The sequence below is a fragment of the Elgaria multicarinata genome, chromosome 4 (assembly GCF_023053635.1).
Source record: "Elgaria multicarinata webbii isolate HBS135686 ecotype San Diego chromosome 4, rElgMul1.1.pri, whole genome shotgun sequence".
Classification (NCBI taxonomy): Eukaryota; Metazoa; Chordata; class Lepidosauria; order Squamata; family Anguidae; genus Elgaria; species Elgaria multicarinata.
The window spans coordinates 6,830,661-6,853,558 of record NC_086174.1 but is presented as its reverse complement, the minus strand read 5'-3'; the positions used below and the strand labels follow the sequence as shown (position 1 = coordinate 6,853,558).

Sequence of the window (22,898 nt, the reverse complement as noted above, 5' to 3'; positions counted from 1 at the left end):
AGGAGGGCCAGGATCTCTTCTCCATCCTCCCAGAGTGCAGGACACGGAATAACGGGCTCAAGTTAAAGGAAGCCAGATTCCGGCTGGACATCAGGAAAAACTTCCTGACTGTTAGAGAAGTACGACAATGGAATCAGTTACCTAGGGAGGTTGTGGGCTCTCCCACACGAGAGGCCTTCAAGAGGCAGCTGGACAACCTTCTGTCAGGGATGCTTTAGAGTAGATTCCTGCATTGAGCAGGGGGTTGGACTCGATGGCCTTGTAGGCCCCTTCCAACTCTGCGATTCTATGATTCTACGATTACTGTCAACACTGGCTGGAAGCAGCGGCACTCCAGGGATTCAGGCAGGAATTTTTCCAGCACTACCTGGCGATGCCGGGAATCGAACCTGAGACCTCCTGCATGTAAAGCGGGTGTTTTACCACTGAGCTGTGGCTCCTCGCTTCCCCTTGACTCTACGTAAGCAGGGGGTTGGACTTGATGGCCTTATAGGCCCCTTCCAACTCTACTATTCTGTGATTCTCTCTTTTGCTGGGCCACTTTCCTGAAGCAGTTTACACACTTCATTAAACGTCCGCTGATCACCCACCCACCCCGATTTCCCTTACGAAAAAAAAAAGCCTCCAACGTTTGACAGATTAAAAAGAAGCCCTGACACGTGCATGGATGTGCCTCACGCGGGTCTCTTAATGTTATGTTACGAGCTGCAATGAGGCTTCAAGCTGACCGTGGTGAGTTGGCAGTTGCCCAGGGAAGGAGGGGGACCCCGCTGTGGTTTCCAGACAGCGACTGCTTCGCAAGTCCTGCCACATTGCATCACAGCAGTGGGCGAACGCACCGGAGGGACGGAGCGAAGCGCAAAACCGCCGAGCAGGCAGAAAGGAGATAACGGCAGCATTCGGACTACCAATGGCTACAAGCTACTACCAGCCTTTGTTTTCGTTTCAAACTGGTGGGATTTAGGAGTCGAGAGGAGCAGGGACCGAAAACGTTTTAGCAATTGGGCCACGGATGCAATGCTCAAACGTTAAGACAGGGTGACCCCATGGAAAGGAGGACAGGGCTCCTGTATCTTTAACAGTTGTACAGAAAAGGGAATTTCAGCAGGTGTCCTTTGTATATATGGAGAATCTGGTGAAATTCCTTCTTCATCACCACAGTTAAAGCTGCAGGAGCCCTGCCGCCTAGAGTGACCAGATACAAAAGAGAAGAGCCGTGTGGTTTACACTTTCCGGTAATGCTCCTTAGTTTGACAAAGGCACTGTTTAGTCACAAACCAAGATGTTTCATGATAGCAGCCAGATAACATGCAAGAGCCATGCCAATGTCAAAACAGGGAACGTATCACTGGATTTGGATTGATCAGGAGAGATTCCTCATGTGAACCACCCAGAGAGCTTCGGCTATAGGGCGGTATACAAATGCAATAAAGAAAATAAATAAATTCCTGAAGATAAGAATAAATAAATAAATTCCTGAACATCTAGAGTATTGCGTCCGGTTCTAGGCTCCACAATTCAAGAAGGACGCAGACAAGCTGGAGCGTGTTCAGAGGAGGGCAACCAGGATGATCAGGGGTCTGGAAACAAAGCCCTATGAGGAGAGACTGAAAGAACTGGGCATGTTTAGCCTGGAGAAGAGAAGATGGAGGGAAGACATGAGAGCACTCTTCAAATACTTAAAAGGTTGTCACACAGAGGAGGGCCAGGATCTCTTCTCGATCCTCCCGGAGTGCAGGACACGGAATAACAGGCTCAAGTTAAAGGAAGCCAGATTACAGCTGGACCTCAGGAAAAACTTCCTGACTGTTAGAGCAGTACGACAATGGAACCAGTTCCCTAGGGAGGTTGTGGGCTCTCCCACACTAGAGGCCTTCAAGAGGCAGCTGGACAACCCTCTGTCAGGGATGCTTTAGGGTGGATTCCTGCACTGAGCAGGGGGTTGGACTCGATGGCCTTGTAGGCCCCTTCCAACTCTGCGATTCTATGATTCTATGATTCTAAGAGCCATGCTGGATCAGACCAAAAGTCCATCCAGTCCAGCATTCGGGGGGGATGCTACATTTATTTATTTATTTTTACATTTATAGCTCACTTTTTTTCCTCCAAGGAACCCAAGGCAGTGTACATAATCTTTATCCTCTCCATTTTATCCTCACAACAACCCTGTGAAGTAGGCTGGGCTGAGAGTCTGTGACTGGCCCAAAGTCACCCAGTGGGTTTCCACAGCCGAGTGGGGACTAGAACCCAGATCTCCCGACTCCCAGTCCGACACTTTAGCCACTACGCCACACTGAGCCAGTGGCTAGGAGACGCCCAAAGAATACCCAGAATGCCGCTCAAGCCTCTGCCCATGAAAGAACAGCAGCTCTAACCTGCAGCCACTCCCTCTCGACGAGAGCTTCGAAGCCACGAATGGTCCTGCATCTGGGATCCAGAATAATCTGAGCCAGAGACGTCACCTGCAGCGTTGAGTCGGTGCCTTCTGTCCCATGGACCAGGACAGAGGCCCCCTCCCTAAGAAAAAGCCAAGAACAGTTCAAAGTTAGTTAATACATTGGTAACTCAAGATATCCACGTTCTCCTACAAAGACTTCTAGATTGCTAATCCAAACAAAAGTTGTTTTCTTCCGACCATTGAAATCTGCAGTTGGAAAACTGTACTCAGACCTTCAACACCATGAAGATTTTAACCATGGAAGGTTAAATGCTGGTTTTATTGTTCTTACCATGGGCAAACATTTTGGTTGTTCATAGACAACAATTCAAAGTGCTGGTTATGACCTATAAAGCCCTATATGGCTCGGGTCCAGGTTATTTGAAAGAACGTATTCTCCCTTATGAGCCTGCCCGTGCTTTGAGATCTTCTGGAGAAGCCCTTCTTTCAGTCCCACCTTCTTCACAGGCGCGCTTGGTGGGAACATGGGAGAAGAGGGCCTTCTCGGTGGCTGCTCCGGTGCTCTGGAACTCTCTTCCCGGGGAAGCTAGGCTGGCTCCCTCCTTGATGGGCTTTTGGAAGCAGGCTAAAACTTTTTTGTTCCAGCAGGCCTTTGGAGAATAATCTGGCCCTCCATCTATGTTAATGTCTTATAATTTTGTGTATTTTAAACGTTTATGGTTTTGTTCCCCCCCCCCCCCCCCCCACATGTATATTTTAAACTTTGTAAGGCCGCCTTGAGGCCCAGCATTGGGCAAAAGGCGGGATACAAATATTATAATCATCATCATCATCATCCACTCTAAAAAAAAACCCAATTAAACTCAAACCTTCAACACATCTGTGGCAGGTTAAAAGCTGTTATTCCAGGGCTCCTTTTGTTTGGATTAAGTTCAAAGAGAGGCAAAAATCTACTGAGCTTGATGCATGCGTATAAGAACATCAGAAGTGCCCTGATGCTGGATCAGACCAAGGGTCCATCTAGTCCAGCACTCTGTTCACACAGTGCCTGTGAATGTCAACCGCTTGGAACAAAACCAGGCTTAGGGCCTGCTTGTGAATTTCTGAGAGGCTGCTGGCTGTCCACATGATGGCTCACAGGTCCAACCCTGCAGGGCGTATGTACTTGGAAAGGAAAGGAAAGGAACCTCTCGTGCAAGCCCTGAGTCATTACTAGGGTGGCCATATGAAAAGGAGGACAGGGCTCCTGTATCTTTAACAGTTGCATAGAAAAGGGAATTTCTGCAGGTGTCATTTGTATATATGGAGAACCTGCTGAAATTTCCTTTTCATCACAGCAGTTAAAGCTGCAGGTGCCCTGCCCTCTTTTAAATCTGGTCACTCTAGTAGAGTTCCTGCAGCTTTCACTGTTGTGATGAAGAGGGAATTTCACCAGGTTCTCCATATATACAAGTGACACCTGCTGAAATTCCCTTTTCTATGCAACTGTTAAAGGTACAGGAGCCCTGTCCTCCTTTTCATATGGTCACCCTAGTCATTACTGACTCTTGGGCCACAGCTAGACCTAAGGTTTATCCTGGGATCATCCAGGGTTCGCCCCTGCCTGAGCACTGGTTCCCCTGTGTGTCACCTAGATGAACAGGTTTGACCCCTGGACGATCCAGGGATAAACCTTAGGTCTAGCTACGGCCTTGGAGGGACGCCAGCTTTCGCTGACGTTTTCTTGGCAGGCCTTATAGCGGGGTGGTTTGCCGTTGCCTTCCCCGGCCGTTATTACCTTTCCCCCAGCTAGCTGGGTACTCATTTGACCGACTTCGGGAGGATGGAAGGCTGAGTCGACCCGAGCCGGCTGCCTGAAACCAGCTTCCGCTGGGATCGAACTCAGGCCGTGGGGAGAGTTTCGGCTGCAGAAACTGCTGCTTTACCGCTCTGCGCCACACGAGGCTCTCGTATGTACTTACACACTGCCTAAACTGGGCAAGCAAAACCACCTGGGCAACTCCTTCAGAAGGGTGTTCTGTGACAGGCTGTTTGCTGCAGACCACCACAAAAATCAGGCCGCTCACCTGTCGATGCACTGTGCAGCCAAGCAGGCCGTGGTCAGAATCTCCTTGATGTGGGTCAGCCAGTTGGACGCCTCCAGCTTGCTCAGCCAGCGGTCCATATTATGTGACTGGTCGTTGCAGGCCTCCACCAGCTTGATGAGGCTCTCCTGCAGAATATTGTACCTGCCGTGGGGGGAAGCCAAAACAGTTAGAACCCGTGATGCACAATGACATTGTCGTTGTAATGGAAACACCTTTTGCCACTCGCGCAAGTCTCACTAGTTCACGGGCAGGGAACGGATGGCAGTCGATAAATACCGGCGAATCTTAACTTTGGATTCTGGCCGCACGTTTGGGCCAAGATTCTGAAGGATCCAAGAGAGGGATCCAAATTGTCCCTGCATCTTCATGGGCTGGGTGGCTTTGCTGGTCTGAAATACTTGTCCTGGTGCCGTCGCCTTCTGAATCAAGGCAGCTGGTTACAGGGGAAAGGCCTTCTGGACTACCCATTCCAAAGGAGACGATATAGGAGGCACCTTTATTAGTGGTATTTTGGTGAGAAATTAAAACAGACTTATTGGCTCAGTTCAGGCAACACGTTAGTCAACGCAGTGGGAAAACTCCACTCAACAGTTGAGTTTTTAGGAGGTACTCCGCACACAGTATGTTCTAACTCCACCGTTGTGTGACTGTGGGCTAACATGGAGTTGAGTAAAATCCATTGCAACGTTTGACTGACAGTTCCTCCACCCTCTCTCCTCCCCTGGTCCTCCCAATGGTATCCCATCAACCATTGCTGCAATATATATCCCAGCGGCTCTCCTAGAGTGGCACTCGCTCCTTTCGCCGCTCTTGCCAGGGAACTCTGCAGCCAGTGGGAACAGTCCACTCAATGCAACGGAAAACTCCACGGAGCCCTCCACACAACACACAATGGCCTAACCATGGCTTAGCGTGTGGTCTGAACAGGCCCATTGTATATTTATTTATTTATTTATTTATTTATTTAATTTTTATACCGCCCACTAGCCGAAGCTCTCTGGGCGGTTCACAAAAATTAAAACCATAATAAAACAACCAACAAGTTAAAAGCACAAATACAAAATACAATATAAAAAGCACAACCAGGATAAGAACCACGCAGCAAAACTGATATAAGATTAAAATACAGAGTTAAAACAGTAAGATTTAATTTTAAGTTAAAATTAAAGTTAAGTTAAAATACTGAGAGAATAAAAAGGACTTCAGCTGGCGACGAAAGGAGTACAGTGTGGGTGCCAGGCGGACCTCTCTGGGGAGCTCATTCCACAACCGGGGTGCCACAGCGGAGAAAGCCCCCCTCCTAGTAGCCACCTGCCTCACTTCCTTTGGCAGGGGCTCACAGAGAAGGGCCCCTGTAGATGATCTTAAGGTCCGGGCAGATACATATGGAAGGAGGCGTTCCTTCAAATAACCTGGCCCCAAACCGTTTAGGGTTTTAAATGTCAATACCAGCACTTTGAATCGGGCCCGGACCTGGACTGGCAGCCAATGAAGTTGTAAAAGGACTGGCGTGATGTGATCTCGCCAGCCAATTTAATATTGTGAACCGCTGAGATTTAATTATAGCCAGTGGTATATGAATGCCGCAAATAAATAAATAAATGCTCCTCCCCCAGCATAAGCTACTTGGGATGAAGTCGGAGAAAGCTGTAAGAAGGACTGGAGACAGGGAAGAGCGCAGGGTTGGGATGGAGGCCCCCAAACACCCCACTGATCTCCGGTCTTCCCGGCTACGGCAAACTGGCTTTGGTTCAGGGCCTGCCCCCTCTGACCTACAAGGCTGGAGTAACGTGGAACCCTTCATCGTGATCCAGGCGGCCGCCTGGCTTTTGTCATTCGTCTGTTACCTCCCTGCAGCGTTATCTTATCTGTGCAATGAATTAAAAAGAGAGGAGTGGGGAGGAGAGGGAGAATGTTTGCCTTGCTTTCCGCCCTTGCTGGCATGAGAGGAGCCCGAGATAAGGGCAAGCTGGCACACGACGACGGGGCTGTTGACGCGGCACGAACCAGAAATGTCACAGCTTAACACGTGCGAGGGGGCCGAGCGCGGCTGGCTCTGAACTACGTCATCGGAATGGGTTAGAAAGGGTCGAGGCTCGGTCCGTGCCCTGACCTCTCCTGCGGGTGAAGTCACACACCCTGCTGCCTTGCTGCTCACAGCCATTACCTAGGAACGTAGGAAGCTGCATCAGACCATGGCTCCGTCCAGCGCAGTATTGCTGACACAGACTGGCAGCAGCGGCTCTCCAGGGATTCAGGCAGGGGTTTTTTCTCAGCCCTGCTTGGAGATGCCAGGGATCGGACCTGGGATCTTCTGCCTGCAAAGCATTGACTCTACCACTGAGCTACAGTCCCTCCCTGACATGGCTAGAGCCTTCGCCCTGGGCACCGTGTGTCCCCTTTCGATGCTGCACAGTAAACACACACGTGGAATACACATAAAGCGATACAGCGTTTCACACTTAGGATGCTGGCAGTTGTTGCGGGTCATATAGAATCATAGAATCATAGAATAGCAGAGTTGGAAGGGGCCTACAAGGCCATTGAGTCCAACCCCCTGCTCAATGCAGGAATCCACCCGAAAGCATCCCTGACAGAGGGTTGTCCAGCTGCCTCTTGAAGGCCTCTAGTGTGGGAGAGCCCACCACCTCCCTAGGGAACTGATTCCATTGTCGTACTGCTCTAACAGTCAGGAAGTTTTTCCTGATGTCCAGCTGGAATCTGGCTTCCTGTCACTTGAGCCCGTTATTCCGTGTCCTGCACTCTGGGAGGATCGAGAAGAGATCCTGGCCCTCCTCTGTGTGGCAACCTTTGAAGTATTTGAAGAGTGCTATCATGTCTCCCGTCAATCTTCTCTTCTCCAGGCTAAACATGCCCAGTTCTTTCAGTCTCTCTTCATAGGGCTTTGTTTCCACACCCCTGATCATCCTGGTTGCCCTCCTCTGAACCCGCTCCAGCTTGTCTGCGTCCTTCTTGAATTGTGGAGCCCAGAACTGGACGCAATACTCTCGATGAGGCCTAACCAGGGCCGAATAGAGAGGAACCAGTACCTCACGTGATTTGGAAGCTATACTTCTATTACTGCAACCCAAAATAGCATTTGCCTTTCTTGCAGCCATATTGCACTGCTGGCTCATATTCAGCTTGCGATTTACAACAATTCCAAGATCCTTCTCGTTTGTAGTATTGCTGAGCCAAGGTCGTCACACTAAGGCCATAGCTAGACCTAAGGTTTATCCCTGGATCGTCCAGGGGTCAAACCTGTTCATCTATGTGACACACAGGGGATCTAGTGCTCAGGCAGGGCCGAACCCTGGATGATCCCAGGATAAACCTTAGGTCTAGCTGTGGCCATAGTCTCCAGACGGCGATGGGAAAGGAAGGTAGCACAGGCACAGCAGATCGGATGGAGAAGCTGGTGGGGGAAGATCACTGCCAGTAACTAAGCTGTAGGAGAATCATTTCGGCCTTCTAGTATTGGGGGTTGGGGAATGCAAAAGCTGAGAAATCACAAGACAATCATGGCTGGAGGGAAGCAGGGATGCCCACCTTGGGGGGCGGGGGCTGAGGTTCAACCCCCCCTGCAGTAGGAGAGTTTTGGACTAGGAGATTGCGCCGAAGGCTTTATGGAAGAGGAGAGAAAGGAAGGAATTAAGATGTGCACAGCCTGGGTTTAGCACCAGAGCACCGTTTTACCAAACTTCTAAGCATTTATAATGTCGCATGCTAATTACTATTGCATAAGGAAAGGGACTTTCACATAACATAGTTAAGGAATTCACTACCACATGATGTGATCAGTACGTAGAATGGCTTTAAAAAGAGGGTTGGATCAATTAATTTATTATTAGATTTATTTATTTATTTATTTATTAAATTTATATACCGCCCCATAGCCGAAGCTCTCTGGAGGAGGAGGCTTATCCATGGCTACTAACCCTGATGGCTATGTCCTACCTCCAGTATCTGAGGCGGTAAGTTCGTGTGCACCAGTTGCTGGGGAACATGGGTGGAAGGGTGCTGTTGCATTCATGTCCTGCTTGTGGGTCCCTGGTCAACAGCTGGTTGGCTACTGTGTGAACTGAGCGCCGGACTTGATGGACCCTTGGTGTGATCCAGTGGGGCTCTTATGTGGCATAAGACGGGGACAGCTTGCAGTGTGTGACAATTCTTGGGCCGAGCTCTTGCCACATATGGTTTGACGTTTGGGACTGAGTGTGAGATTCATCACCAGACAACCCCAGCTTTTACTCTCTCTCTCTCTCTCTCTTTTCTGTTTCTTTCCCTTAAAAACCAAGTTGCTAGTCCTTAAGGTGCAAAAGGAAGCTTGCTAAGCAAGCTTTCTAATGGACAGAAGGCAAGGCCTTTCCTGCCATTCCCCATAACAAGAAGAGAAAAACAGGAACAAATTATCGATGCAATCTGGGCGATACGTATGCATGTAAGCACAAGGCCGGGAGTTGGGCTGGGAGGCCAATTAGCAGAAGGCCTTCCTTCCCACTTTCACGGCTGAGCAAGGATTTCATCTTTTGCCCGAAGGACCAAAGCTACCTTCTATCCCCTACATTCGGAGCCTAGCAAGAAGACAATGAAACAGTGATGAGTTAAGACGCTTAACCTTTCTGGTCTGGATGATGCCCCCAAGGCAAGGGGGGCATTGAGGGGAGGGCAAGGAAGCCGGGCAGGAGAGGGCCGTTTTCATTTAGGGAAGCTTCGCTTGATTAACCCAAGAATTCAATGCCAGATACGGCAGCAGCCCAACGCTGGGCGGTGAACTGTAATGCAGGTGTGTTAATGGAGAGGATGTAACGAAGAGACACTTCTAGGATCCCCCACGGACAAATACCCCCCGGATTGGGGTTTTCTGCTTTTCCAAATAGGTATACAAGTGTGGAACCTATTAACAGGCAAACGCTATCAATGGCTACTAGCCCTGACAGTTGTGTGCTACCTCCAGTCTTCAAGGGAGGAAGCCTGTGTGCACCAGTTGCTGGGGAATGTGGGTGGGAGGGTGCTGTTGCACCGTGTCCTGCCTTGTTGGTCCCTGGCCGACGGGACCAGGGACCTAAACGGCTTGGGGCCAGGCTATCTGAAGGAACGCCTCCTCCCATATGTACCTGCCTGGACCCTAAGGTCATCCTCAGGGGTCCTTCTCCGCAAGCCCCTGCCAAAGGACGTGAGGCAGGTGGCTACCAGGAGGAGGGCCTTCTCTGCTGTGGCACCCCGGCTGTGGAATGAACTCCCTAAGGAGGTTCGCTTGGCACCTACATTATATGCCTTTAGACGCCAGGGGAAGACCTTTTTATTCTCCCAGCATTTTAACCGTCTATAAATAAATTTTAACTTGGTGTTTTACATTTGTAATTTTGTATTGCTGTTGTTTTTATCTGGTTGAGCTTTTATATTGTATTTTATATTATGGTTTTATACTGTGGTTTTATACTTTGAATGTTTTTAATTTTTGTGAACCGCCCGGAGAGCTCCGGCTATTGGGCGGTATAGAAATGTAATTAATAAATAATAAATAAATAGTTGCTGGGGAACATGGGTGGGAGGGTGCTGTTGCACCATGTCTTGTTTGTGGGTCCCCAGTCAACAGCCGGCTGGCCACTGTGTGAACAGAGCGCTGGACTAGATGGACCCTTGGTGTGATTCAGCAGGGCTCTCATGTTCTTATGTAAACTGTTCTCTACGGAATGCAACTTCTCAGCAGTAAAAAAGGAAGCTCTTGCCCTGAGATGGTCTACGTGTACCGTATGCTATTATCTTATGAACAACCCCGTTCTTGTAATTACAGTCCATGGAGCTCTCCAGTGGCACCACACCATGAGCTGCCACACTGCTCAAGTACAATAGTGGATGCTGGACTTGCAATCTTTGGGTTTACTGTGCAACATAGGCCTGGGAGTAAACGTAATAATGCCGCTTTCTTATCCCACTGGATGGCAAACTCAAGCATAGTCTACACTTGCCTTTCCCCTGGGATCATCCCCGTGCATCCAAATGACACACAGGGGATCCCGGGAGCAGGCAGGGACTAGTTGCTGGGGAACATGGGTACACCAGTTGCTGGGGAACATGGGTGGGAGGGTGTTTTTTCACCATGTCCTGCTTGTTGGTCCCTGTCCAATGGCTGGTTGGCCCCTGTGTGAACAGAGTGCTGGACTAGATGGACCCTTGGTCTGATCCAGCGTCTGCGCTCTTCTTATGTTCTTAACAGGGGAAACCAGGGTAATTCCAGAGGTATGTTCCCAAAATGTGGCAAGAGCTTTTAAAATACAAAATCAAAACAAACAAATCCCCACCCACAATCCCAGATGGGTGCCAGCAATTAAATATAAACTAACTTTACTTTCTTAAAAAAGTTTTTTTTAAAAAAATTAAGATAAGTTTGTCTTTTTTCTCCTCTGTTTCGCACTTGCCTACAGTAATGCTTTTAACAGGATGACCGTAGTTTTTAATAGTCGTGTTTTCTTCAGGAAAAAAAAAAAAATAGCATGCAAGAGCATGTGTGCGTAACTCAGGATCAATGTTCCAAAATCCCAAATTCCTGCTGGAAGGCAAAGGAAGCAGCGACCAAGGGGACCAGAAAAACAAGGGGACGGAACTTATTGTATTTGATCTTGTACACCGCTCCGAAAACTTGAATGGGGAGCGGTACATAAATATTGTAAATAAATAAACAAACTTCGGCTGCTCAGCGCTAAATTAAGTCCAGCGCACCACACTCAGTGAGTCCTAAAGCTATGGCTTCTTGCATATTCCAGCACCCTGAAGTGCTGAACCTAAGGTGGGTCATGCCAATGGCGTTGCCATAGTTTGTGTACTGGTGGTAGCGGTGGCAGGGTAAAACAAAAAAAGGGATAAATGCACTGTTTTATTTAAAAGTGCCCTCCCTGTTGGAATGCTAGTTGATTGGAGCGGAAAAGTAACACCCAGGTCTGAAAAGGCTGGATGATTATTCTATGGCAGGAAATTTTGGCGGTTGTTTCTTATTCATTTATTTATTTATTGCATTTCTATACCGCCCAATAGCCGAAGCTCTCTGGGCGGTTCACAAAAATTAAAATCATAGTAAAACAATCAACAGGTTAAAAGCACAAATACACAGTACAATATAAAAAGCACAACCAGAATAAAAACCACGCAGCAAAATTGATATAAAATTAAAATACAGAGTTAAACCGCAAGGTTCACCAAGTGGAGCCCCATGCAACGTAGCAGCTGAAGACTAGAGACAAAGCCTGGAGAAGAGAAGATGGAGGGGAGACATGAGAGCACTCTTCAAATACTTCAAAGGTTGTCACACAGAGGAGGGCCAGGATTTCTTCTTGATCCTCCCAGAGTGCAGGACACAGAATAATGGGCTCAAGTTACAGGAAGCCAGATTCCGGCTGGACATCAGGAAAAACTTCCTGACTGTTAGAGCAGTACGACAATGGAACCAGTTACCTAGGGAGGTTGTGGGCTCTCCCACACTAGAGGCCTTCCAGAGGCAGCTGGACAACCCTCTGTCAGGGATGCTTTAGGGTGAATTCCTGCCTTGAGCAGGGGCTTGGACTCGATGGCCTTGTAGGCCCCTTCCAACTCTGCTATTCTATGATTCTATGAAGACCTTAGTCTCCATCTCACACAGGGATGGTTTTAAAAGGGAACTGGGCAGGTTCATGAAAGAGAAAGCTCTCAATAGCTACTAGTCCTGATGGTGATATGCTACCTGAGGCGGGATTTACACCAGCTGCTGGCAACATGGGCGGAAGGGCAATGCTGCATGCATGTCTTACGGGCTTCCCATGGGCACCTGGTTGGTCACAGGGTGTATAAAATTCTGGGCTAGGTGGACCCTTGGTCTGATCCAGCAGGGCTCCTTCTTAGGTCCTTAACTCTAGTTAAAAGGACCCGGTAGCGATGATGGGAAGAATCCTTCTCGTCTCAAGGCTCCAAAGAATCAGTGCCAGCCAGAGTCAGGCAATGCTGAGGCCGACGGCCACCAAGAGAGTCTGGCTCTGAACAAGGCTGCTCCGTTTGTTCCTCTGCAATGTCATTTCCACCTCGCTCCTCTGCGCTTTTGCTCTGCGAGTTCTAAACCACCCCAACTTCTATTCCTAGGCCAGCCCTTCCCCAACCTGATTTGCTCCAGAGGTGGTGGACTACACCGCTAAACTTTGCAACTAAGAATCTAGTGCCTGAATTTGCTTTGCTTCCGCCCCCCCTCCTCCCTCCCAAACCCCTTTCCTTTTGTGTCATGTTTTTTAGACTGAACTGTGCCGGATCAGGTTAAAAGCCTCTCGAGTCTAGTAACCTATTTCCAACAGTGGCCAACCTGCTGCCTGTGGGAAACCAAACAAGTAGGACCTGGCTGCAATTGCCCCCTCCTTCCTCTGCAGAGGCCATCAGTAGGGGAGGAAGCAGCAGCCAGGTACCTCTCCATCGTGCCTAGGTCCAGCTCCAGCTGAGAGCCCCCTCCTTCCTGCTACCCACTGTCACTGCTGAACTTTGCAACTAAGAATGTAGTGCCTGAATTTGCGTTTGTGTTTTTTTTCCTCCTCCCTCCCAATCCCCTTTCGTTTAGTGTCATGTTCCTTTAGATTGTAAGCCTGTGAGCAGGGGACTGTCTGAAGAAATATTTTTGTAAGCCGCCTCGAGAGCCTTTTTGGCTAAAGGGTGGGATAAAAATTTGGATTATTTGGATTACTGCACTGCGTTATACGTGGGGCTGCCTTTGAAAATGGTCCGGAAACTTCAACTGGTACAAAACAGGGCAGCCCCGTTTACTAACAGGGACTGGCTGGTGAGACCACATCACACCAGTCCTTTTCCAGCTTCACTGGCTGCCAGTCCAGGTCCGGGCCTGATTCAAAGTGCTGGTATTAACATTTAAAGCCCTAAACGGCTTGGGGCCAGGCTATCTGAAGGAACACCTCCTCCCGTATGTACCTGCCCAGACCCTAAGGTCATCCTCAGGGGTCCTTCTCCGCAAGCCCCTGCCAAAGGAAGTGAGGCAGGTGGCTACCAGGAGGAGGGCCTTCTCTGATGTGGCACCCCGGCTGTGGAATGAGCTCCCTAAGGAGGTTCGCTTGGCACCTACATTATATGCTTTTAGATGCCAGGTAAAGACCTTTTTATTCTCCCAGCATTTTAACAGTCTATAAATAAATTTTAACTTGGGTGTTTTAAATTTGTAATTTCGCATCGCTGCTGTTTTTATCTGGTTGAGCTTTTATATTGTATTTTACATTATGGTTTTATACTGTTGTTTTATACTTTGAATGGTTTTAATTTTTGTGAACTGCCTAGAGAGCTCCGGCTATTGGGCGGTATAGAAATGTAATAAATAAATAATAAATAAAATAAATAATAATAAAAATGCCAAAAATATTTTTAAAAAACCTCCCAACATCCCTGACCACTGGTCCTGCTGGCTGGGGCTGATGGGAATTGAAGTCCAACGCATCCCCGGAGAAGGCTTTGGAGAAGCCTGCCCGAGGCCGAGGACACAGCCTGGGAATCGCTCCCAGGGCCTCGAGGCCTCGCTGCTCGACTCACCTCTCGATGGACTTGTGAATCCGCCGCCACTGGGGATAATGGGCCTCCTGCTCGAAGCCGCCGCCTTTGGCCCGGGCTTGCTGAGCGATGTTCAGGGAGCGGGTGTCGATGATGTAGCCTCGTTTCCCTGCCCTCAGGGTGGCGTTGATCAGCTTCTCGTCTTCTTTGCAACGGCGCCCGTTTGTGCCCGTGAGCGGCTGGCTGCTGCGCATCATTACCTAAGAAAGGCCGGCAAAGTCCAGTGAGTGGCTGCAGCCGGGCTGGGCCTTCTACGGCCGAAAGAGCACGTCCGTCGGCCGAACAAGTCCGCCAAGCTCCGCGGGAAGCCAAGGTAAAAATCAGGGTGTGGGAATCATTGGCCCAGCGAGTTCTTATACAGCCACAGAACTCTCCGCGGGGGATCCCCGACGTGCCTTTCCAGGCAACTTTGCTCCTGGGGACCTGGAGCCTTTTAATGTTATGGCCGCAGGGCCGGTGCTACCATAGAGGCCAAACAGGCGGCCGCCTAGAGCGCAAGCTAAGAGGGGCGCCGGGTGCAAGCGCAGCACTCATGCGCGTTGGCTGTGAGCCGGGCCAGCCCGAGGATTCAGCTGGGCCTGGGCGGGTGAGATGGCGCCCAGTGCCCACCCAGCCGAAGCGAAGCCAGGGACGCTGCGGTGGGGGTGGGGCGGCTCCACGTTCGGACTTCCGGAACGCGCCCGGAAGAGAGATAAAGAGAATGTATGGGGTGCATGGGGTCTTTGAGTGAATGCATGTGTCCATGCGTGTGTTTGTTTGGAGTGAGTGATGCTGAGTGTGTGTGTGTGCACGCGTGTGAGTTGGGGGGGATGAGTTGGAGGTGATATTCCTATTAAATAGTGCATTTTAGACCCCTAGACGTTCCTTTCCAATTTGTTTGCTATAATTGGCATGATGTATTTCTTGCACTTTAAAATATTAGCAGTTTCAAGTTTTGTGCTTCTTATTTTTTCCAGGAAACAGATGTTCTTAAAAGTCAAAGTTGGCATTTTTTTTTTTTTTTGAGTGGGGTGTGGGTGTGGGTGAAAGTAGCTCACCTTGCCTAGGGCGCAAAATAGTCTGGCACCGGCCCTGTATGGCCGGAGAATCGAAAAATGCCTACTCAGCTTCCAAATCCCTGCTTAATGTACAGCTAGGCCACGGAGGCTGAATTGATGGCGCTCTGTCCGTCCCAACATCAAAGAACCAGAGGTTCTTCTAAATACCAGGCTGTGGGCTGAAGTGAGGATGGGAAGGACCAATTTTCACTCACACACACACACACACACACCCCATTGATGCTTTTTTACATGGCAGCATTCAATAAATATATTCCCTAAATCCTCTAACATGAACTTGCTCATGAACTGACACCCCACACTACAGCCGACGGCTACAAGCCCGGCCTTTTCAGCCGTGGGCCTTAAGCTTTGGGATGGCAAACACATCAGGTTGTTTTTAATATCCCGGTTATTATTATATTACCATATTTCTCCGATTCTAAGACACACTTTTCCCCCCATATAAACATCTCTAAAAATGGGGTGCATCTTAGAATCGCTGGTGCGTTTATTATTTCTTAGAATCAAAGCTTTTTTTTTCTGTTGGTGGTACTGAAATTAGTGTGCGTCTTACAATCGATGGCGTCTTAGGATCGAAGAAATACGCTATCATATTTATTTGTATCCCGCCTTTTGCCCAATACTGGGCCTCAAGGCGGTCTTACAAAGTTTAAAACATACATTGTAAAACCTAGGGGATTTAAAATACACAACAAAATATAAGTCATTAATATAGATGGAGGACCAAATTACTCTCCAAAGGCCTGCTGGAACAAACAAGCTTTAGCCTGCTTCCGAAAGCCCATCAAGGAGGGAGCCAGTCTAGCTTCCCCGGGAAGAGAGTTCCAAAGCACTGGAGCAGCCACTGAGAAGGCCCTGTCCCATGTTCCCATCAAGCACGCCTGTGAAGATGGTGGGACTGAAAGAAGGGCTTCTCCAGAAGATCTCAAAGCACGGGCAGGCTCATAAGGGAGAATACGGTCTTTCAAATACGGGTAGCACTAGGAACGCATGCCCCCTCTCAACACCCCCCTGCAACTCACCATCCCGTTTTTCTTGTGGTAATAGCTGAGGACTGGGAAGCGCCCACCATGGCGAAATCCGGCAACTTTCCAGAGAGATTCGTCGTCGATCGACTTGGGAACAGTGACGATGGGCGGGTAGGAGGAACAGACGGAGAAGTCCTTGTTGATGTAGCTCAGCCGCCATTCATTTGTCTAGGAAAGGATAATAAGCCAAGGATGATCGTGATGGGTTCATGTGAAAATCAGCAGATGTAAACTACTGCAGGTTGAAACCATCATGTTTCAGGAGCAGAAATCAGGAATCCCAGGCAGACAACCGCGTGTGATATAGCTCCACAATCTACTAAACGTCATGTCTGGGCAGCTCATCCCTGAAGGAAGCCACCAGCTCAGCCTTCCCCAACCAGGTGCCCCCTGCTTCTTTTGAACCGCACCTCCCATCAGCCTCAGCCAGCAACGGGCAATGCTCAGGAATGTTGGGAGTTGCGATCCAAAGCATCTGGAGGGAAGGGCTATGCTGAGCCATCCGTTGGCTGCTCAGGATTGTTAACCTGCTGCCCTTCCACTGGATGTGTGCATCTGGTGCCTTCAAGTCTCCATCGCAGGGGTCAATGGGCTTATGTGCGATCACAGAATCATAGAGTTGGAAGGGGCCTAAAGGCCATCGAGTCCAACCCCCTGCTCAATGCAGGAATCCACCCTAAAGCATCCCTGACAGATGGTTGTCCAGCTGCCTCTTGAAAGCCTCTAAGGTGGGAGAGACCACAACCTCCCCAGGCAACTGATTCCATTGTCGTACTGCTCTAACAGTCAGGAATTTTTTCCTGATGTCCAGCCGGAATCTGGCTTCCTGTAACTTGAGCCCGTTATTCTGTGTCCTGCACCTTGGGAGGATCAAGAAGAGATCCTGGCCCTCCTCTATGTGACAACCTCTCAAGTATTTGAAGAGTGCCATCATGTCTCCCCTCAATGTTCTCTTCTCCAGGCTAAACATGTCCCCCCCCCTCCCTGCTGGGAGTATAACCAATGAGGTGTCAAAAATGGGCCTCCTCCCTGAAAACACCTCCTCCTCCTTTGAGGGAGATGAGAGGGCCATTCCACCAGCCCTGCTGAAGGGTTCTCCCCCTCCACTTCCTCCTCATTCCTTGGCCCCATCTACACCAAGCCATATATTCCGCTATGAAAGTGGTATGAAAGCGGTTATGTACAAGGCAGGAGCCACACGACTGCTTTGTAGCGGCACTGAAGTGCACCGACAACTGTTGGGGCCCATTGAGACATACCATATACCACTTTCATAGTGCAATATCCTGCTTGGTGTAGATTAGGCCACAGCTGTCTGTTCTGGGGGAAAAGCTGGTTGTAAAAGAAGGGCTGCAGCAGCTTGTAAGCAAAGAACTGCAGTGGAAAAAAATGTAATTGTAGCAAACGTGTCTTATCTTGTAAACTGTTTTCCTGGGATAGAACCGGGTACTCTCTTCTACTTTTTTTTTTTTTTAAAAAAAAGCTCATCTCTCGCCCCCCTTTCATGGCTTCCCACTGTTCACAACCCAGAGTGGGCGGTCTTTCGACTCGGTTCACTGACAACTGCCCACACAGCTCCAGGCCCCTTGATTGTGAGTTCTTGACCTACCCTAACCCACAATTAGGCTTAATCTACACCAAGCTGGGTATAGCTGTACGGAAGCTGTACGAAAGTGGTATATAAGAGGCAGGAGCCACACTACTGCTTTATCATAGAATCATAGAATAGCAGAGTTGGAAGGGGCCTGCAAGGCCATCGAATCCAACCCCCTGCTCAATGCAAGAATCCACCCTAACGCATCCCTGAGAGATGGTTGCCCAGCTGCCTCTTGAAGGCCTCTAGTGTGGGAGAGCCCACAACCTCCCTAGGTAACTGATTCCATTGTCGTGCTGCTCTAACAGTCAGGAGGTTTTCCTGATGTTCAGCTAGAATCTGGCTTCCTTTAACTTGAGCCCATTATTCCGTGTCCTGCACTCTGGGAGGATCGAGAAGAGATCCTGGACCTCCTCTGTGTGACAACCTTTGAAGTATTTGAAGAGTGCTATCATGTCTCCCCTCAATCTTCACTTCTCCAGGCTCAACATGCCCAGTTCTTTCAGTCTCTCTTCATAGGGCTTTGTTTCCAGACCCCTGATCATCCTGGTTGCCCTCCTCTGAACACACTCCAGCTTGTCTGCGTCCTTCTTGAATTGTGGAGCCCAGAACTGGATGCAATACTCTAGATGAGGCCTAACCAGGGCTGAATAGAGAGGAACCAGTACCTCACGCGATTTGGAAGCTATACTTCTATTAATGCAGCCCAAAATAGCATTTGCCTTTCTTGCAGCCCTATTGCACTGTTGGCTCATATTCAGCCCACTATCCTTCTCATTTGTAGTATTGCTGACTTCAATAGTATACCACTTCAATAGTATACCACTTCAATAGTGGTATTGAAGTGCCCTGACAACTGTTGGGGCCCATTGACACATCCCATATACCGCTTTATCCTGCTTGGTGTGGCTCCTGCCTTTTATATACCGCTTTCATAGTGCAATATCGTGCTTGGTGTAGATTAGGCCCTCGTACATCATGTCTTCTCAGATCGCATCTTCTCAGATCATAAGTCTGAGGGCAGGGACGACCTTCTTTTACTGATGGCACATTAACTGCTCCGGGAGCCTTCTGGTTGAGGAGTTTGGGGGCGGGGGGGGGGGGGGGGAAACGCTTCGAATGAAAACAATTCAAAGTGACTTTGCGCCCACGGGCTGTGAACAAGAGGGCCAGTGGTCCTCCCCAGGGAACCACTCCCACCCTCCTTTCGATTCTCACTTGATGTAGGAAAGGAACTTGGAGCGAAGCCTCCAGGTGAGCTGAAAGAACAGGGAAAGACGTTCAGGACTTACCACGGCACTCAGCAGCTCGAATTCACGCTCTGGCAGGAAAGAGTGCCAGCCGTCTTCGATGACTTCAAACATGGGCCGATAAAAGAACGGATACATCAGGGTGATGGCATCCAAAGTAGACAGGGCCTGAAGGGAGCAAAAAAAAAAGGAAAGAAAAGGCACACACAGTGTCACAACTTGCTAAACGCCCTTTGGTTTCAAAAGGTAGTTCAATGCTTCCTTTTGGGACAGGGCCTTTTCGGTGGTGGCCCCCAGACTATGGAACAATCTCCCTGGCGAGGCTCGCCTGGCGACAACGCTGCTATCTTTCCGGCGCCAGGTTAAGACTTTCCTCTTTGCCCAGGCACATCTTAATCACACACATGTTTAGTTCTTTTAATGGTTTTTAATGCTTTATGTGTGTATGTTCTGTGTTTTAAATTTTAAAATTTTGTATACTTGTTTTTATCTCAACTTTAGAATTTCTGTAAACCGCCCAGAGAGCTCTGGCTATGAGGGCGGTATATAAGTGTAATAAATAAATAGAATCATAGAATCATGGAATAGCAGAGTTGGAAGGGGCCTACAAGGCCAGCGATTCCAACCCCCTGCTCAATGCAGGAATCCTCCCTAAAGCATCCCTGGCAGATGGTCGTCCAGCTGTCTCTTGAAGGCCTCTAGTGTGGGAGAGCCCACAACTTCACCAGGCAACTGATTCCATTGTCGTACTGCTCTAACAGTCAGGAAGTTTTTCCTGATGTCCAGCTGGCATCTGGCTTCCTTTAAATAAATAAATTTAAATTTTCAAATAAATTTGTCCTTAGCGTCTGCTTGGCATCGGTTCCACAGCTTCTTCTGCTCAAGGAGTCAGCCAGCCTCCCATGTCTGGGTGTTGCATTCCTTGATGACGCTGCGGACGCACACAGCGTGGGCTTGCTCAGTATCGTATGGAAACCTATCAGCCAGAGCGGTGTAGGGCATGTCTACACCTAAGGGTGTAGAGGGAGGGAGGGGGGACAATCCTGGACTTACCTGCCTCCGGGATCGTCCCTGGCCATCTAAACAGAAGTGCAACATCCCGGAAGGGAAAAGGGATGTCATACCGTTATGTTCACCATTTTTATTTTAAAGACAGGAGCTGGAGCGCACTTGCGATCCAGCAAAAGTTATAAAATAAGCGCCCCACCCCACCTCACCCCGATGACCCTGGACTCCCCCCAGCCCAATTCCTTCCCTCTGTTGAGTCCCGCTACTCACGGGGAGGAGGAAAGAATCTGGGATGGGCGCCCACATCCTTGGGACCGTGGGAAAAACTAGGGAAAAAGTAGTCTCAGTAATTCCGGGAAAATGGAGGGATGATCCCTGCCTGCTCCTGGGATCTCCTGTGCAGCGTGTGGACGCACAGGGACGATCCCAGGGGAAAAGGCAGGTGCAGACATGCCCGTAGTCTCTACAGATAGTAAGTGCAGGGACATGGCAAAGGCACCTCAGAGCAGCCAACCCCTGAGCTGATAAGAAGAGAGGCATGATGTCACAAACGCTGACAAAAATGCCCTTCCTCTCTGACTGCTGGGTCCCATCCGAGTTGCTTCTGCCATCCCAAGTGACTTTACTTCACAAAAGTTGCACCGTTTGCCAACATTCCCCAGCCAGCAGCTTTCCACCGAGCAGGTAGAAGGTTTCTGCGAACATGCCACAGAGTCACAGCAGCTCAGCCAATGGCTGAGCTGGAGGTGGAAGTGAGGTTTCAGTTATAAAGCTACCTTTGGGGAAGGGGGGGGATATGAATATGGAGCAAGATGAGCTCAAAATTTATATTATATCAGGGTGAAGAAACCAGATTGAAAGAACTGGGCATGTTTAGCCTGGAGAAGAGAAGATTGAGGGGAGACAGGGTAGCACTCTTCAGATACTTAAAAGATTGTCACACAGAGGAGGGCCAGGATCTCTTCTTGATCCTCCCAGAGTGCAGGACACGGGATAACGGGCTCAAGTTAAAGGAAGCCAGATTCCAGCTGGACATCAGGAAAAACTTCCTGACTCTTAGAGCAGTACGAGAATGGAATCAGTTGCCTGGTGAGGTGGTGGCCTCTCCCACACTAGAGGCCTTCAAGAGGCAGCTGGACAACCATCTGTCAGGGATGCTTTAGGGTGGATTCCTGCATTGAGCAGGGGGTTGGACTGGCTGGCCTTGTAGGCCCCTTCCAACTCTGCTATTCTATGATTCTATGTTTACAGATGGATATCAGGAAAAACTTCCTGACTGTTAGAGCAGTACGACAATGGAATCAGTTGCCTGGTGAGGTTGTGGCCTCTCCCACCCTAGAGGCCTTCAAGAGGCAGCTGGACAGCCATCTGTCAGGGATGCTTTGAGGTGGATTCCTGCATTGAGCAGGGGGCTGGACTTGATGGCCTTAGAGACCCCTTCCAACTCTACTATTCTATGATTCTATGGACCTCAGGTCCAGGGACCAACCCCCCAAAATTCTCCAGATAGCAATGCCTCTTTTCCCTAGCTGCACCCTCTCCCTCCCAGACACCGACTGTTGGACGGTTTCACAGCTTTTGTACAACTTTTCTCCCCACCCTAAGAAAGTTGAAAGGCCTCACCTAAGGCTTAGTGACCGGAAAGAAGAGCTTCAAGCTAAAATATGCAGGTATCTTTGGCCTCCCCTTTCACTAAAACGCAGTCCCCGGGTGGGTCTTCAAAACTGAATCTGACCCTCTGGCTGAAAGAGGCTCAATATTCCTGATTTTAATAGGATAGAATAGAATAACTGCCAACAATTCCAATGTATTACATTTTTAGGTAGACAGGGAGGTATTTTTTAACACATAAACCCACCTTTGCACTTCCATTTCTTGATGCTCAATGTCTGAATGCCTCTTTGAACAAGCCTCCCTTCCTATCCTATATATTTCTCTATGCCTTCAGTAACAGCATCAGCTAAGGATAGTGTGTCTCCTCTGAATGAATGCTTGGAGGCGGTAATGGGCTGGATGAGGAAAAACACACTGAAGCTGAATCCAGACAAAACAGAGGTGCTTGCTGTCAAGGGCTCTGACCTAGGTTTGGAGGTGTGTCAGCCAGTTCTGGATGGGGCTACACTCCCCCTGAAAGACTGTGTTCGCAGTTTGGGGGTGCTCCTGGATCCGTCGCTCCAAATGACAGCCCAGATTGATGCGACAGCCAGGAGTGCCTACTATCAGCTGATACGCCAGCTGCACCCCTTCTTAGAGTCAGAAGACCTAAAGACAGTAGTGCACGCGCTGGTAACCTCAAGGCTTGACTTCTGCAATGCGCTCTACATAGGGCTACCACTGTTCCTAGTTCGGAAACTTCAACTAGTTCAAAATATGGCAGCCCGGTTGGTCACCAGTACATCTAGGGGTGAGCATATTACCCCAACATTAAAATCACTCCACTGGCTGCCAATTAGTTTCCGGGCGAAGTACAAAGTGTTGGTCATTACCTTTAAAGCCCGACATGGTTTGGGTCCCGGTTACCTGCGGGATCGCCTTCTCCCATACAGTCCGCCCCGCACACTCAGGTCCTCTGGGGTGAACTTACTTCAGTCAGCTAAAACTAGGCTGACATCAGTTTCCCAGAGGACCTTTTCTTCTGTCGCCCCCAGATTGTGGATCGGTCTGCCGGAGGAGATTCGTTTAAAGACTAGCCTTTTCAGGCAGGCCTATCCAGATCAATGTAAAATCATGAATTTTTAAGATGTATTGATTCCTGTTCTAATCTTGTTCCCCGTCTCGATCCAAAGGGAAAGGCGGGTAAGAAATAAATATAATAGTAATAGTAGTAGTAGTAGTAGTAGTAGTACCCCAACACCCCTGGGAAAGTGAGCGCTGCCACAGTTTCCAACAAGGACCTATGTAAAAAGGG

General features: G+C 49.2%; 1 protein-coding gene across 2 annotated transcripts in view; it reads right to left on the bottom strand.

The window, feature by feature from the left end:
* The window catches only part of MTMR9 (myotubularin related protein 9), a 58,871-nt gene that overhangs the window by 15,494 nt on the left and 20,479 nt on the right, over nt 1-22,898 (bottom strand). For both annotated transcript variants that reach the window (XM_063123741.1, XM_063123740.1), the window contains 5 exons: nt 19,025-19,150; nt 16,133-16,306; nt 14,032-14,249; nt 4,465-4,626; nt 2,376-2,517 (listed from right to left, as the gene is read on the bottom strand). In XM_063123741.1, coding sequence (XP_062979811.1) covers nt 2,376-2,517; nt 4,465-4,626; nt 14,032-14,249; nt 16,133-16,306; nt 19,025-19,150 — 822 coding nt within the window. The remainder of the gene's footprint in view (nt 1-2,375; nt 2,518-4,464; nt 4,627-14,031; nt 14,250-16,132; nt 16,307-19,024; nt 19,151-22,898) is intronic.